The sequence below is a fragment of the Rhineura floridana genome, chromosome 1, assembly GCF_030035675.1.
Source record: "Rhineura floridana isolate rRhiFlo1 chromosome 1, rRhiFlo1.hap2, whole genome shotgun sequence".
In the NCBI taxonomy this organism is placed as follows: domain Eukaryota; kingdom Metazoa; phylum Chordata; class Lepidosauria; order Squamata; family Rhineuridae; genus Rhineura; species Rhineura floridana.
The window spans coordinates 260,289,583-260,303,281 of NC_084480.1; the positions used below are offsets into that span (position 1 = coordinate 260,289,583).

General features: G+C 36.2%; 1 protein-coding gene across 8 annotated transcripts in view; it reads right to left on the minus strand.

Annotated features, from left to right (window-relative positions):
- Positions 1-232: 232 nt before the first annotated feature.
- Positions 233-13,699, minus strand: part of PLAG1 (PLAG1 zinc finger) — a 49,984-nt gene continuing 36,517 nt past the window's right edge. For 3 of the 8 annotated variants that reach the window (XM_061599119.1, XM_061599126.1, XM_061599120.1), the window contains 3 exons: positions 12,017-12,120; positions 6,953-7,311; positions 233-6,434 (listed from right to left, as the gene is read on the minus strand). In XM_061599119.1, coding sequence (XP_061455103.1) covers positions 5,171-6,434; positions 6,953-7,194 — 1,506 coding nt within the window. In that variant the 5' untranslated portion in view covers positions 7,195-7,311; positions 12,017-12,120 and the 3' untranslated portion in view covers positions 233-5,170. Of the gene's footprint in view, positions 6,435-6,952; positions 7,312-11,957; positions 12,121-12,962; positions 13,131-13,699 lie in introns of those variants that run through there. The other 5 variants (XM_061599146.1, XM_061599136.1, XM_061599155.1 and 2 more) reach the window with 5 other exon arrangements.

The following is a 13,699-nucleotide window of genomic DNA, read 5'->3' on the forward strand; positions in this document are numbered from 1 at the left end:
GTTACTACTTTGCTAGAGTCATTTTTGACACTTGGAATTTGATCAAGGTATGGATTCAAGGTCCCCCTAATCATCTTCAATTGGCTGTCATTTTACTATGCACAAATAGAACAATTTGTTAGAATGCATTAACATCTGAAATCTAGTTTGTAACCTTGTCTATAATCTCACAAACACACACGCCATACATAATTCCAGGCATGTTTTGTACATAACTAAAACCATTCTGTTTTATTGATATTTTGTGAAGTTCACATATTTTTGTACAGCAAACATAACACTGTAGGCCACAAGAAGCTGCAGCTCTATTGTTTAATAGCAGCAAGTTATATTTTTATCAGGGTATGTGGACAATAAATAGTCTGTTTCTTTGGATATGAATGTCTAAAATGAATTTCTGCTGCAGCTTCATAATGTGATAGCTATTTTACAGAGCTTATACACAAAAATATATATGTAATCTTTTGTCTATATTTTATACAAATACAACAGTAGTTTGTGAATACATTTTAAAGTACATATACATGATAAGCAACTCAATTTCCCATATCGCAGGATAGTAATTTTAAATGAAGTACACAAATTCAATCTGGAATGCATTTTTCTATTTTGACTCAAAATCTGTCTCATTAAAACATTTTAGCACACAAGTCCAAACATTTCTCACTATCTAAAAATATAAGTTTCAGAAATCCAAGTCAGGTTTGGGTGTCATTCTTTTTATATTGTTTCCCAGTTTGTTAATATTCAAAGGGCTCTTAAAAACAAGCACATTCTTCACTTCACACCACATCAAAAGCCCCCTTTCATTTATCATCTTTTATTTTTGAGAATAGGCTTATTTGGGTATAAATTTGCATGTCCAAGTTTCTCCTTTTGCAAGTGCATATGAATACATGGTGGTGTACAAAATTCATTAATGACAAATTGTCACAGTATAAAAATATATCATACATCTATAAATCTAGTATAGGCCTTTCTCTATGGATAAAAATACATCAGTCTGAATGAGACAGGGAGATCTGTAGCACCATGAGAAGAGTTGAATCCCAAGTTATATTAGCAGCATGATCCATTACAATATATTTGCAGAAGTGTTTCTGAGAAGATGAACATTCATTCTGGTTCAACTGTACCACTGAAGCTGATATTGAAGAGTGTTTGCATGCAGTTAGCAATAGTTGTGTCAATTTTAGGGTTAAATACTTCTAAAAAAACATGGCCTTTCAACACACCACCACCCTTTCAGAGTTAAGGGACCATAAACACTCTTTTTTGACCACTAAAAGATCACTTTAAATTGTCTTCCTCAATAATGTCAAATAGGTGGCTGTTTTCATTGTTTGCTGCAGATAGGCAGCTGAACCTACATGGTATACTTCATAGCAAACAATGTATAGATTTTATTACTAAGAGGCACGTCATTTTAAGCTGCTAAACCAGTGTATGAGACAAATAATTAAGAGCTTAATCCTTCTCTTTATATTAACAGGCACAGGATCAACCCTATGTTGAATTCCAACAGCAGCATAGCTATGGTAGGACATCCTATCTTTAAAATACTGCATATTAAATGTTGTGTGTAAGATTGTAACCTTCACACTTACTTAGAAGTAAATTCCATTGAATTCAGTGGGTCTTCCGAGTAAAACACACATAGGACTGAGCTGTAAATCTGTGCTCCTGTGCCTAATTTACACATGCAATTCCCATTGAAATGTATGGGACTTAGCATTAATAGGCACACAACTGCAATCTCTAGGATTTCAGAGTATACACTTAACTGTTGTTGACTATTCAATATTTGGGCTTGTATTAAATGGCAGTAGAAGACGGCATAGTTAGAAACATGTAAACCTAGGAATCCACTGTAAAAACCCTTTAAAAAGACACATTGGTTCTGTGCAATATAGCAAATTGATACGAAAACACTTCAAGATGTACCTGTTAAAAGTTACAATGTTTACTATTTTGTACCCAAAGCATTATACCAAAGGCCCACATATGTCATCTAATGGCACTTGAAAAATTATAATAAAAGTTTTTTATAATAGAAAGTATAACCTGTAAGAAAATCTCTTTTATAAGGTTTAGGTTTTCTTTTTGAAAGTGCTATATCTTGTATTATGTGTAACAGAAGTTGTTCGAGCTTTAGTTAAAAAACAACAACAAAACAGCCTACAATACATAGCGCTCACTAGGCAAAGGATCCTGAAAATATGTACTCTTAACATTCATTATTAGCTTAATAAAGCAATCAGGTCTGGCTCATGTTTTAGTCAGTATATGGTTTCTGAAAACCTTTACTGCCAAATGAATAAATCACTCTATTCCACAATTCACTACTAATAAAACACAAGCAAATTATATATATATAGTATTTTTAAAATCCATAGCAGAAGTTTAAAAGTTGTACAAAGTATGGTGCATGATCAGCCAGCACACACCATACTCCACTCTTAAGAATTAACCTGGTAACTACAAAATAGGCTTTAAATTTGACATTTTAAAGTTGCCAACAATGACTTTGCCTAAATGATAGTCATAAAGCACTAATGTGTAAATATTGCCTACACTGTCATTCTGCTTCCATATACTCATACATCTTACTTCAGTAACATAAGCACAAAGTGTAGTCATCTGCTAAAGTACTAACTGAATGACGTTCAATATCTTGTCCAAGGTCCCTACTACTACAATTTGAAGTGCACCTGTCTCTCTAATTAAACCCAGCTTACAACTGAAGGAACTGCCATAACAACATGGAGCCTTCATATATACTAAGGAGTACTGGAAAAACTAGTTTTTTAAAAAAAATAAAAAATCAAGTTAACCAGCAACTAACAATGAAAACAGATAACATTGTTGTAGCATGCTTTGTACATACCAACCCGATCAAACACCATAAGCAATGTAGTGGTACACCTCTATTAGAAAATGAAAAGTTAAAACTAATTCAACTCACTTTTGAAATGAGTGAACAGCTTTTTTCCAAATAGTCATCTACTGGTGTTTCCCAGTAATACACAAAACTGCTGTGTGTGTGTGTATGGGGGGGTGAGGACAGACAAGGCCATGCCCTCAGGTGTCATTTGGAGAGATGTTGAAAATACCAAAACAGCACAAAAAGACCTCCTTTGAAGAGGGAGCATTTCTGTCCTTTCTATTAAAAAAAAATCAAGGAAATTTCTACTTCTTTTGCAATTTGCACATGAAGTAACTTTATTTCCAATTTTCTTTTGATATGTTTTTCCCCCTTAAAATGATGGTGCTAAAAGGCTGGAAAGCAATATTGAAAAAGTCATTCCACTAAAGATATATTTAAGCAATCTGTTTCACAGAAACTAAAGGAAGCAATCATGCAGCAGAGCTAAAATCTACTTTGAGAAAGTCTTCTCCCAGCATATTGGAGCAGCTTGCAGTATTTTGAAACGGTATTTTCCTTATTAATACACTCCTTTTTAATGCCTTTGGAACATAAACATTTATAAAAAGTTATCATTCAGTAATAAAATTTAAATACATCAGTATAAAATAGTAAAATCACACCTGCATATTGTTCCTACGATAAAAAAGTAGGAACTAATGATACAAATATTGGGAGCCAAAGCTCCTTAATGGGAGCAACTTTTGTTTCTGTGAAGTATATTTGTATCAACCACTTAAAACCTTGGATTCATCTACAGAAATGATTGGAGATAGATATGCATTTTGAAAAATTCTCCTACAAATGACAAAGGAACAGAATGTTACCAAGTTATAGCAAAACTACATTTTGCATGTATATATCACAGTTTTCCCCTCTTTTGGTTATAAGGGGTAAGGAATATGAGGGCATTTTGAAAATGAACAGCAAGTTGACATACAGCATGAGTAGCCATTTTGATGTTAATTTTCCTAACCCCCCTTGTATATTAGGTAAAAGTGGCATAAGCAATATGCTTTTACTTCACTCCTAAGAGTCCTGTTATTAATTCTTGGCAGTGAGAAAAATCACTAGCCAAATACTCAGGTGTGGTAAGTGTGATTACCATCTACGTTGTTACTTAAGGTGACATGACACACCATAAAATACAACTCAAGAGTTTCGCTCCAAAGAAAATATGAAAAAATGTATTTGAGTTTACATTCATTTTCTGACTGCAAACTAAACATCAAATTGACAACATATGCACCTTTCTGGCTGGACTTGACCCCATCTTTTTGATGAGACATCTAAAAAAGAAGGATATATATAGAAAAGGTGAAGTTAAAATGGGATTTATTCAATGCTTTCTGCCTGCTTACTGAAAGAATTAGCAGAACAGGGGAGGGAGACTTATTTAGCCATTCCTTCTTTCCCTACGGCCCCCATATTCCCCTTAAATCTGCTCTGCAAGATCCAGAGCAGGTTTCAGGGGGGCTGGGGGAATGCAGAGGGAGGGGGAATTGCCACCCTTCCCTATTGTGCTGATGGATTTCTTTTGTCAGTGAGTAGAAAGCATAGGATACAACCCAATATATCTATTTCAAGGCCAGCTCTTAAATTCTGTGTCTTTCAAAACTTGCCAATAGGCATACTTTTCTTGCCAAATTATACAATTTTGTAATTGCACTTAAGTGGGAGGTTTCTTCCTCTCTATACTTGTGAAGTTATTTAAGCAAAAGTGGTAGGTCCTTCAGATCTTTTAAGAAGACTACACGTAAAAGCTGTACCCTTTTCCATATAAAAGAGTTAAACATTTCCTTATTTATAAATCATTATTTTCAGGTCATGAACAAGGCAAAGGTTTTCTGATTTTTTCACAAACTTAGCAGTTATTAACATTAATGCTTTGTTTCTATTCTTGAAACTATTAAAATAGCCACCATGTCATTGACAAAGAGAATTATCAAATCTTAATGAAATTTTCAACAAAGAATATATAACTTTTAGTGGGAATGGTTTTCTTTCTTTTTAACTGTGGGTCTATTGGCAGTGAGAATTAATACAGAGACTTTAAAAAACAAAAGTAAACAACTGTGCATGAACCCATTCAAAATATTTTAAGAGTTAATTTGAATTTCATACTGGCTTAATGAGATTTGTACTGTACAAAAGTAGATTTACAAATGACAAAGTAGGCACTACATTAATAAAAGTAATCTAAGGCATTTCTACAAATAAACTTGTCACAAGGCGTTTTTCATCCTACTGGAAAGCTTGATGAAAACGTGGTAAGGTTGTGGTTGTGTTTAAACTGCTTGTGAAAGCTGCTGACAATGAATGTAAAGACCCAAGACTTATACCATTACCAGGGTCATGGGGATCTTGTGCCTGTTGAGGAAGCTGAGTCATAGATGAATGTGCTTCCTCTTGTGTGTAACTCATTCCAAGATTTCCCACAGAAACAGAAGGATTAAAAGGAGGTCCATTTACTGGTATAAAATTGAATAACTGAGAAAAGTCCAGTGATGGGGTGCTTAGAGGTTCACTAATAGAAACAGAACTTTTGGAAAGGGAAACGTCCTCAGATCCATCATCTAGTGGCCCTACTTGAGGATCCAACCCCAATTTAGATGAAGATGCTTGAGAATCTTGGGATAAAGAAGGCATACCACTTTGCAGTTCCATTAAGTAACTTTCAATTTCCCCTTTCAATGGCTGTTCTTTATCAGTCATAGAAACTGTATATGAGGTAGAACTGAGTGGGTATTTTAGAGAGAGTTGGTGAGAAGGATGGACAGATTCAATATCTATTGGACAAGGCATTCCTAAAGGTAGTGATGTGGCAACCATTTGGTGTGCAGATGCTGAACTCTGCATGGACTGAATTTGAGTATTGTAGAGATTTAATTGCAAAGTGTTTGTAAATTGCTTCGATGTCAGTTCACTGGAAGATAAAGACATCACTGGAAGTAGTTCATCCTTTATAGGCACAGAAACATTACAAGTAAATGGGTCTAAAAGATCCATTGGCTCTGTTTTGACCTTCAGAAGTTCTTGGTTGTGACTTTTCTTCATATGCCGTGTTAGGTGATCCTTCCGGCCAAATCTCTGTGCGCAATACTGACAGAGGAAGTCCTTTCTTCCAGTGTGCACTACCATGTGTCTTCGTACATCCTTTCGGGTGTAAAACCGACGATCACAATGTTCACACTGATGCTTTTTCTCCTTCACTCCACCCGATGATTTGCCTGCATGAGTTTTTAAGTGCTCCAGCAACACCCCTGTGCTTTCAAATGTCTGCAAACATACTTTACAGGTGAGGTCACCACTTGTTGCAGCATGCAAAGCCAGGTGACGCTTAAACCCAAGTTTTGTGTTGTAGTTCTTTCCACATTCTTCACACTTAAAGGCCTCTTTATTGGGATTATGTGTATGCAGGTGATTCTTTAGGTGATCTTTTCGATGAAACATTTTCTCACAATAATTACACTTGTGGGTTTTCTCAGGAGAATGAGTAGCCATATGCCTTGAAACACAGATATATTCTGTAAGTAATTATTTTGATCAAAAAGTACATGTGTTCACTTAATGGCAGCTAAATTCTAAGCTAATTTTTAAAAATATTTTGCAGAAGACATATCACTACATACATTAAATATCATACTTAAATATAACAAATCACACATTACAAGGAATTTCATTTCAATTGACATTTTAGCTTGATATTTAAGTTATTTTAATATATTTCATAATGTATGAATACTTCAATTATGTCCATAGCAAAAATGTTCAATCCATACACTTCTTTGCAATGTTTATGCAACTGAAAAGTTTTAACCTCTCCTCTTTGAAAATACACACAAAAAACTTAGATATTAGCTTGCAAAACTATGCACTGCACTTTATACTTCTACAATCTGATGACTAAATTAACTAACATTTCCTCCCTGCAAATCAGCTGAAGTGTACATAGATATATACGTTTACAAAGCTTAAAATGGCCAACAAATGATAATAATCTGAAAAATAAATAGAGTTTAATACCTTAGTAATTTGTACTTAGAAACAAAGGCCTTGGTGCAGTCTTGTTGTGTGCACTTGTAGGGCCTCTCTCCTGTGTGAGAGTATGAGTGAACCTTTAATTTCTCAACACTGTTAAAGGCCTTGTCACACAGTTGGCAAGGAAAGTTTTTTCTTGGTTTGGATTCACCACGCTTACGTTTCCCTGAAGGGACTTTCTGGGTATCTCTTACTTCTGACAAATCACCAGGAATGACAGTGGCCATCGCAGCCTAAACCAGGCCTTCTTGTTGGACACTTGGGAATTGCCCAACTCCACTAAATGATTTAGCTTTAGATGGCTTCTCAAGTTTCATGTGGTCGTTAAAGAAAGCAAAAGGGGACTGGAAAAAAAATAAGAAAGAACTATTTGTAACTACACTTAATTTTGAAGTTTACTTGCTATGTGATGTTTTTGAATAAAGCTTATATAAAGTTAGGTTCAGCTGGTCTAATGTAATATATGTAGGCTCATTTAAGCTATTTACAGCTCAAAATTCACTGCTCAGGATGGACAGGTCCACATGTGTGCTGAAACCACATCTTTCACTTTTTTTAGGTTCTTGAGGCAATACAGCAGTGCAGCAGAACTTTATCTAAGCCTATAAAATTAAAGTAACTGTGCATATACTTTTGTAGAAAACTGTTTCAGCAGCTTCCAAGGATCTTATTCTGTATTAAAATCAAAAGTGATATGGCTAAGTAAGTGTTATCTACTATGGAAAAAAACCCACACATTTCATAAGGATTGTAGTCTGAAGCACTGTAAACAGCACTAAAAACCAATGGTACATGATGCAGCACTCCCAGGATTATAATACTGTAGAACCATGGGGGAATTGCATGCTTAAATAGCCCCACATAAAAATTCGTCTTGCCTGTGGAATACAACATACCAAGGAAAAGGCTACTAGACTGACTAAGCCTTCTCTGACATACTAGTTATCTATGTGCAGGGACTTTTTTAATAAAGTGGCAAGAATATTTTAACATGCAAATCCTCAAATTGCATTCTAAAGTGCTATAGTCCTCAGTGCAATTTATCATAATGTGTAGATGGCCCTAATATTAGCTACATTAGGATCTGACTGACAAGCAGTGGTGTTTTAGTTTAAAATTCTTGTGCTCAGGGATTATATGGGCATATGTGTGTCAACAATCTAACAAGAGTTATCTAATCCTCAGTGTTAGTAACCATGAGTACTGTGTAACCCTCTTTTCTTAACACTGCAGTATTTCAAATATTAAAATTAAGTTGAGATCATAAATAGCAAGGCCAAGAAACTATTAAAGCAATAGATTGGAGGCTAGATATGTAATTGACAGATACGAAAAGTTTGTGAGGAAAGACAAGCATAAGCATAGAATGTGCCATAACAAGTTTTATCTGTAGCCTTATTCACATGTCATGGTAAACCAAAGTGTGGCTTAATGAAAAATAGCTTCTGGAGAAGAGCTCAAACCTTCTTTGCTGCTCCCCAGTCCTTTTAGCAAAGTGTGGCATGGTAGCTAAAGCCAAGGTTTGGTTTAGCATATAATCTTAAACCAGGTTTGTAGTCTCTCCTCCTTAACCACGATCTGTAACCATAATTCTTGGCTACAGATCATGGTCCACGATCCCAGGTTCAGATGACACACTAAGCAATACCTTGACTTAGCTGCCGTGCCACTCTGTGCTAAAAGCAGCAAAGCTGTGTCAGCTCCTCTCTAGGAGCCAGCAGGTTCTTACAGTCCTGATGAGCCACAGTTTGGCTTACCATGATTTGCAAACTAGGCCAGTCTCTCTTAACTGAATAATTGTTCCTAAAATCTTTGGTGTTTTCAAATAAATCCTGTATTCTCATAAACACCTAGTTTCAGTCACAATATTTAATTTGTAAATCAGCTTCTAAAAAAATCTTAGAAACTGCCATCAGAATAAAAAATTAATCCTATTTCCTGGGGGGAAAACTAGGTTCTTGTAAAATCTATAGATTAGCTGAATATGTTTTTTTTATTTTCCCGATGTATCCACTTCAGTGGAATATTTTGGTTTTCACATTTGATGCCAATTTCTTTCTAGATGAACTGGATAAATTACTGATATAAAAAAATTCCCTTCCCTTGGGAAAAGTGATAATTATATCCAAGATGCTGTTTTATCCATGTGCTCAAACCTATTAGTAGCAAATTCAGTTGGTCATTTGGGAAAATACCCTCTGTAGACATTAAATTCCAGATTCATAGGCTTGGATTTTACTATAACTTAACGAAGTACACAGAACGAATGTTTCCTGTCCCTTTGTCACCCTTGCAGCCACCTGTGCCTCCCAGAGGGTCAGAGGTTCCTCTTCAACAATATGGAGGGGCTGCTGGGAGAGGGAAGAAATGCCCAAAATTCTGCAGACCTCCACCTAATTTGAGGCAACACTCCCTGCAATCCATTCCATATTCTTCAAGACACCCCCCAGGGCTTTTTAGGAGGCAGAGAGCAGGGGGGAAGATGAAGATGCCTTCCATGATCAACCTTAAGTTAACATATATTAGAACTCATACACAGACTCCTTTGTTAGGAGCTTCAAATTCAACTGTATGCACTGAAAGGGCTTATTCAGACTATCAATTCAAAGCAAGGCAGAGAAGGAAGGGTGACTGGATTGTTCATAATTGGTTGTACCACACATACAATTCAATAGATGAATAATTTGACATGACCATATTTTAAACCATCACAACTGGCAACTATGAATGTCACAACTGGCACGCTATCTTGGAGTGTGTGTGCATTTTTTGTGATTAAAAATCTGACTAGGCTACCTTTTAATGAATCCTCCACAACAAACTAAGTAATGTGTATACTTCTTGTGCCAGAGACTGATAGTCTGTAAAGGTCCTGGGTGAACAGGAATGGAAGCTGTTCCACTGACAAATTGGTTCCACTAATTAACAACAAAAGCAAACAACTGCAAATCAACTATGAGTGAAAAATAAAGCATGTTTAAGTATTTGCCTCCCATCTTTCTAACCTTTCCTTATTGCTACCAATAATGCTTACTTAATTAAGAAAGTATGATAAAGTGGGAACTGGGAAGCAGAACATATATCCCAAGATTCAATTGTGGGTCCCTGTAATTCTTAAAAGAACGCAATGCAAAACTTGAGTTAGTATAGAAAGAAAAAATAATAAAATGCAAGAGTTGTTTACAGAAATGCTTACTGAATCAGGAAGAATGCATAACTTAATATCTTATGGTGCTGATTGCTTCATTATAACTTCTTAGCTATCCTCAAGCCTAAATAAGAAACTGCAGTTTTATCTCATCACGTGAGTTTAGCAGTAATATCTTCAAGAATTTGTCGCTTAATACAGTCACAACATTGAACAAACTGTAAGCCTTTAGAAGAACCTTGGAATAGAACTAGAACTACTGCCTTTTCCTATCATGAAGCAGTAAGTAATGTGTTCTATCTACTATGTTTGATAAGCTGTAAAAGTATTTTTTGCTAAGTGCTATAACCCAATTTTACTAAGATCCAGGGGAAAATTAGGCAAAACTATCTAAGGCCCTATCAGCACCTTAGCACACTTGTGGTGCTGAGTTGTATAGCAGGAGAGGAGTATACTGTAACTGAAACGGAAAACCAGTGTGAGAAATGCTGAACCCTTGCCTTAGCCACCATTGTTCTGCAAACAAAGGAGATTACAAAAAGGGGTCAGCATTCATAGAATCATGGAATCATAGAGGTGGAAGGGGCCTACAAGGACATTGAGTCCAACCCCCTGCTCAATGTAGGAATCCAAATTAAAGCATACATTCAAAAAACCAGAAAAAAGGAGAAAAAAAATCCCAAAATGCTGTGAACAAATTTATTTCTTGAACAATCCCAATGCATTTTGGCCTCTACTGTGTTTGGTCTTCGTCAAGGGATGAAATTAAAACTCTCCATAGAGAACTCTAATCGCAAAAATGCTTTAGAAAAAACTTTTTAGTCATTGGGCTGGTTCAAGAAACAAATCTGCTTACAGTCTTTTGGGATTTTTTCTCCACCTTTTTTCTGGTTTTGCAAACAAAACCACCTCCCTCCAGTCACATTTCTCTGGGCCAGGTTTACTTCTGGTCTGCAAGCTCACCTGGACATAATGCACTCTTCTTTCACTACTTGTTCTTCACTTTAAATTTACATTGTGATTTAGAGTTGTGCAACAGACCTATGTTCTAATGCACAAGTCTACTGCTATTTCATCTAGTTATTTCAGATGATCAAGAAAGCATTTTGTTTTAAAGAGTTGAACTGTAATCCTAGGTTTTCCCTGCATTTTGCTTTTAGGTAATCTGATCCATTAGTCAAGAGTCAAGTTTTATCTGGCTTGGAAATATCTGAACAAATTCAGTCAATTTACTATAGTTGCATTACTAAGGATCTTAAGTTTTCTAACAGTTTTTAAAAGGAATGTTTCAAATTATGTGCTGAATTAGCAAGATCTTTATTCCTCTGAAAACTAACTATTGCATTTATTATGCTGATGCAAATTTAAGCACAGATAGGTCCTCTTATAAAAATAGTTCCAATGGCCAGGTTCCCAAGTCCTGCGCATGCACATAAAGTGCTTCTGTGAGCACCAGGGGTAAGTAGGATGGGGAAACTGATCTTTCCTTACAACTGTGCAACACTGAATGTTCTCCAGAGGGTGCCCTAACAGTAAGAAGCAGCTTGTTATGACAGTCCTGGAATGAATTTCTAAATAATTAAACCTCTCACTAGCTTATTACTTCTAGCTATCAAGAATAGCTAATTCAATTGTGGATGTACAGGCTGAGCAATGCAAATTCAAATATTACACTTATCAAAGACCAGCTGAAAAAAAAATTGAGCAACAATGCCTATTTCCAGCTTCAGTATATTACTACTTATTCATATTGGTTCTTTCAGAACTATAGGATGAATGATACAGTTATTTGAGACTATTTAAATTCTACATTACAGAACAATACTTTTATATATTTTATACCATTTTAAAAGGTGTTCATACTCAAAACAGATTTATGGTAGCCTCTGTTCAGTGCACACCTGGTGATGGATAACGAAGAAAAACCTTCAGAATTTGGTCTTAACCAGTTCCACTGACATGTCTAGGAGTAAACCAGAATCCAGTGCTTCCCATTTTTGCTGATCTGAAAAACAAAGGAGAAGGGGCTAGACATTAGTGAAGAGGTCAACTTCAGAGGGCTAGATGCCAAAGGGGGGGAAATAACCCATGCTCATACTTTTTATGGTACAACAGTAGTTAACAATAATCATTTTCCAGATTTTCTGCATACAGAGAACATATAATGTCTCTAGACAGGACTAGAACCTAACAAGCCAAGAGAGGAGATTAGTTAGAAGGTTAATTTAGTCTTCTCCCACTCTTGGTGCTCAACAGTACACTCCTCATCCAATCTTCTAGTCTTCAGCAGACGACACCAGAAGCAGCTCTGCACAGAAGCCTAAGTCACTGAATGAGCCCAGAGGAAAAATGTTCTGTGAGGTGGTGCCATTAGTTGACAGCCAAGAGGGAGGCCAGGTCAGATGGTTCACTCTTCACTACCCTTCTCATTTAATTCTTCAGTCCCTTCTTTTCTGCCCCTCACCTTTTATTTCACTCACTGGTTTCCAGTCCTTTGCACATGGAATCAACATGAATTCAAAGAAGCTGGACAATGGTCAATGCATAAAAGCTTACTATTACTAAATTATATTATTACTTATAATTGGGAATGATTAATCATAAAAGATGGTTTTGTAATACAACAGTAATACCATAAACTATATAACTCCAAAGTTGAGGGCAAAGATGTTTGAGATTCTACTTTGGTGTGTGAGTTCGTATGGCTAATCTGAAATAGGGAAGCAGCAGTCAGGGAAAAGGTTAAGCACTCCCCCTCTTCTTGTCTCTTCACCAATCACACATGCTCCTGAAGTGGAGCTTCCAGTCTCCAAAAAGGGATGATGGGCAGCCATCACATGTGCTTACATGTAACATATACTCTGGTTCCTAGCCTGTGAATATGAACCGCAACTATGCCTGGATCATGTTCAAATTTTGACCTTCAACATAAAACAGAATTCAAAAGTTTCTGATTAAATACAAAACAAATGATAAATACAAAAATCACAATACAAGCAATGCTATTTTTGATATTCTAGACAACTATCTATTTGCTTCAAAAGGAACCTGAGAAGCTGATCACATTACTTTTAATGGCCTGTCCGCATATAATGCTAAGCCATGGTTTATTTAGCCAAAGTGTGATTTGTTTGAGCATACAAAGCCAGCCCAGGAGACTAATTATGATTGATCGTTGGCATATGAATCTTGGCTTATTTTAACTATGGTCTGGCATTACATTAGAATATAACACTTTTGCTTAACCATGGTTTTTTTGTCACCCCACTTCAAAATCTCACCAAGTTACAGAGGCACAAGGCAAGAGCAGCTGGAATATGAACTGTTGGAGAAACAAGCTGTTGGTTGTTCGCTTGTCTGAGAGACTAAGCTAGTCATGGTCTGGCTTACGTTTCAGTGTCTACTCCAAACCTGGGCTTGTAGTTTGACTCACTCCAAACAAGCCATTGAAGCCAGGGTTTGTTCTTGGTTTACATTTGTGGTTTGTCTGGGAGAAACATAGCACAAGCCAACAGGTTCACATACAATAACAAGCCAAGCAATGACTTAGCTCTGAGTAGCATAGCAGCGACAGGGCCAAGAAA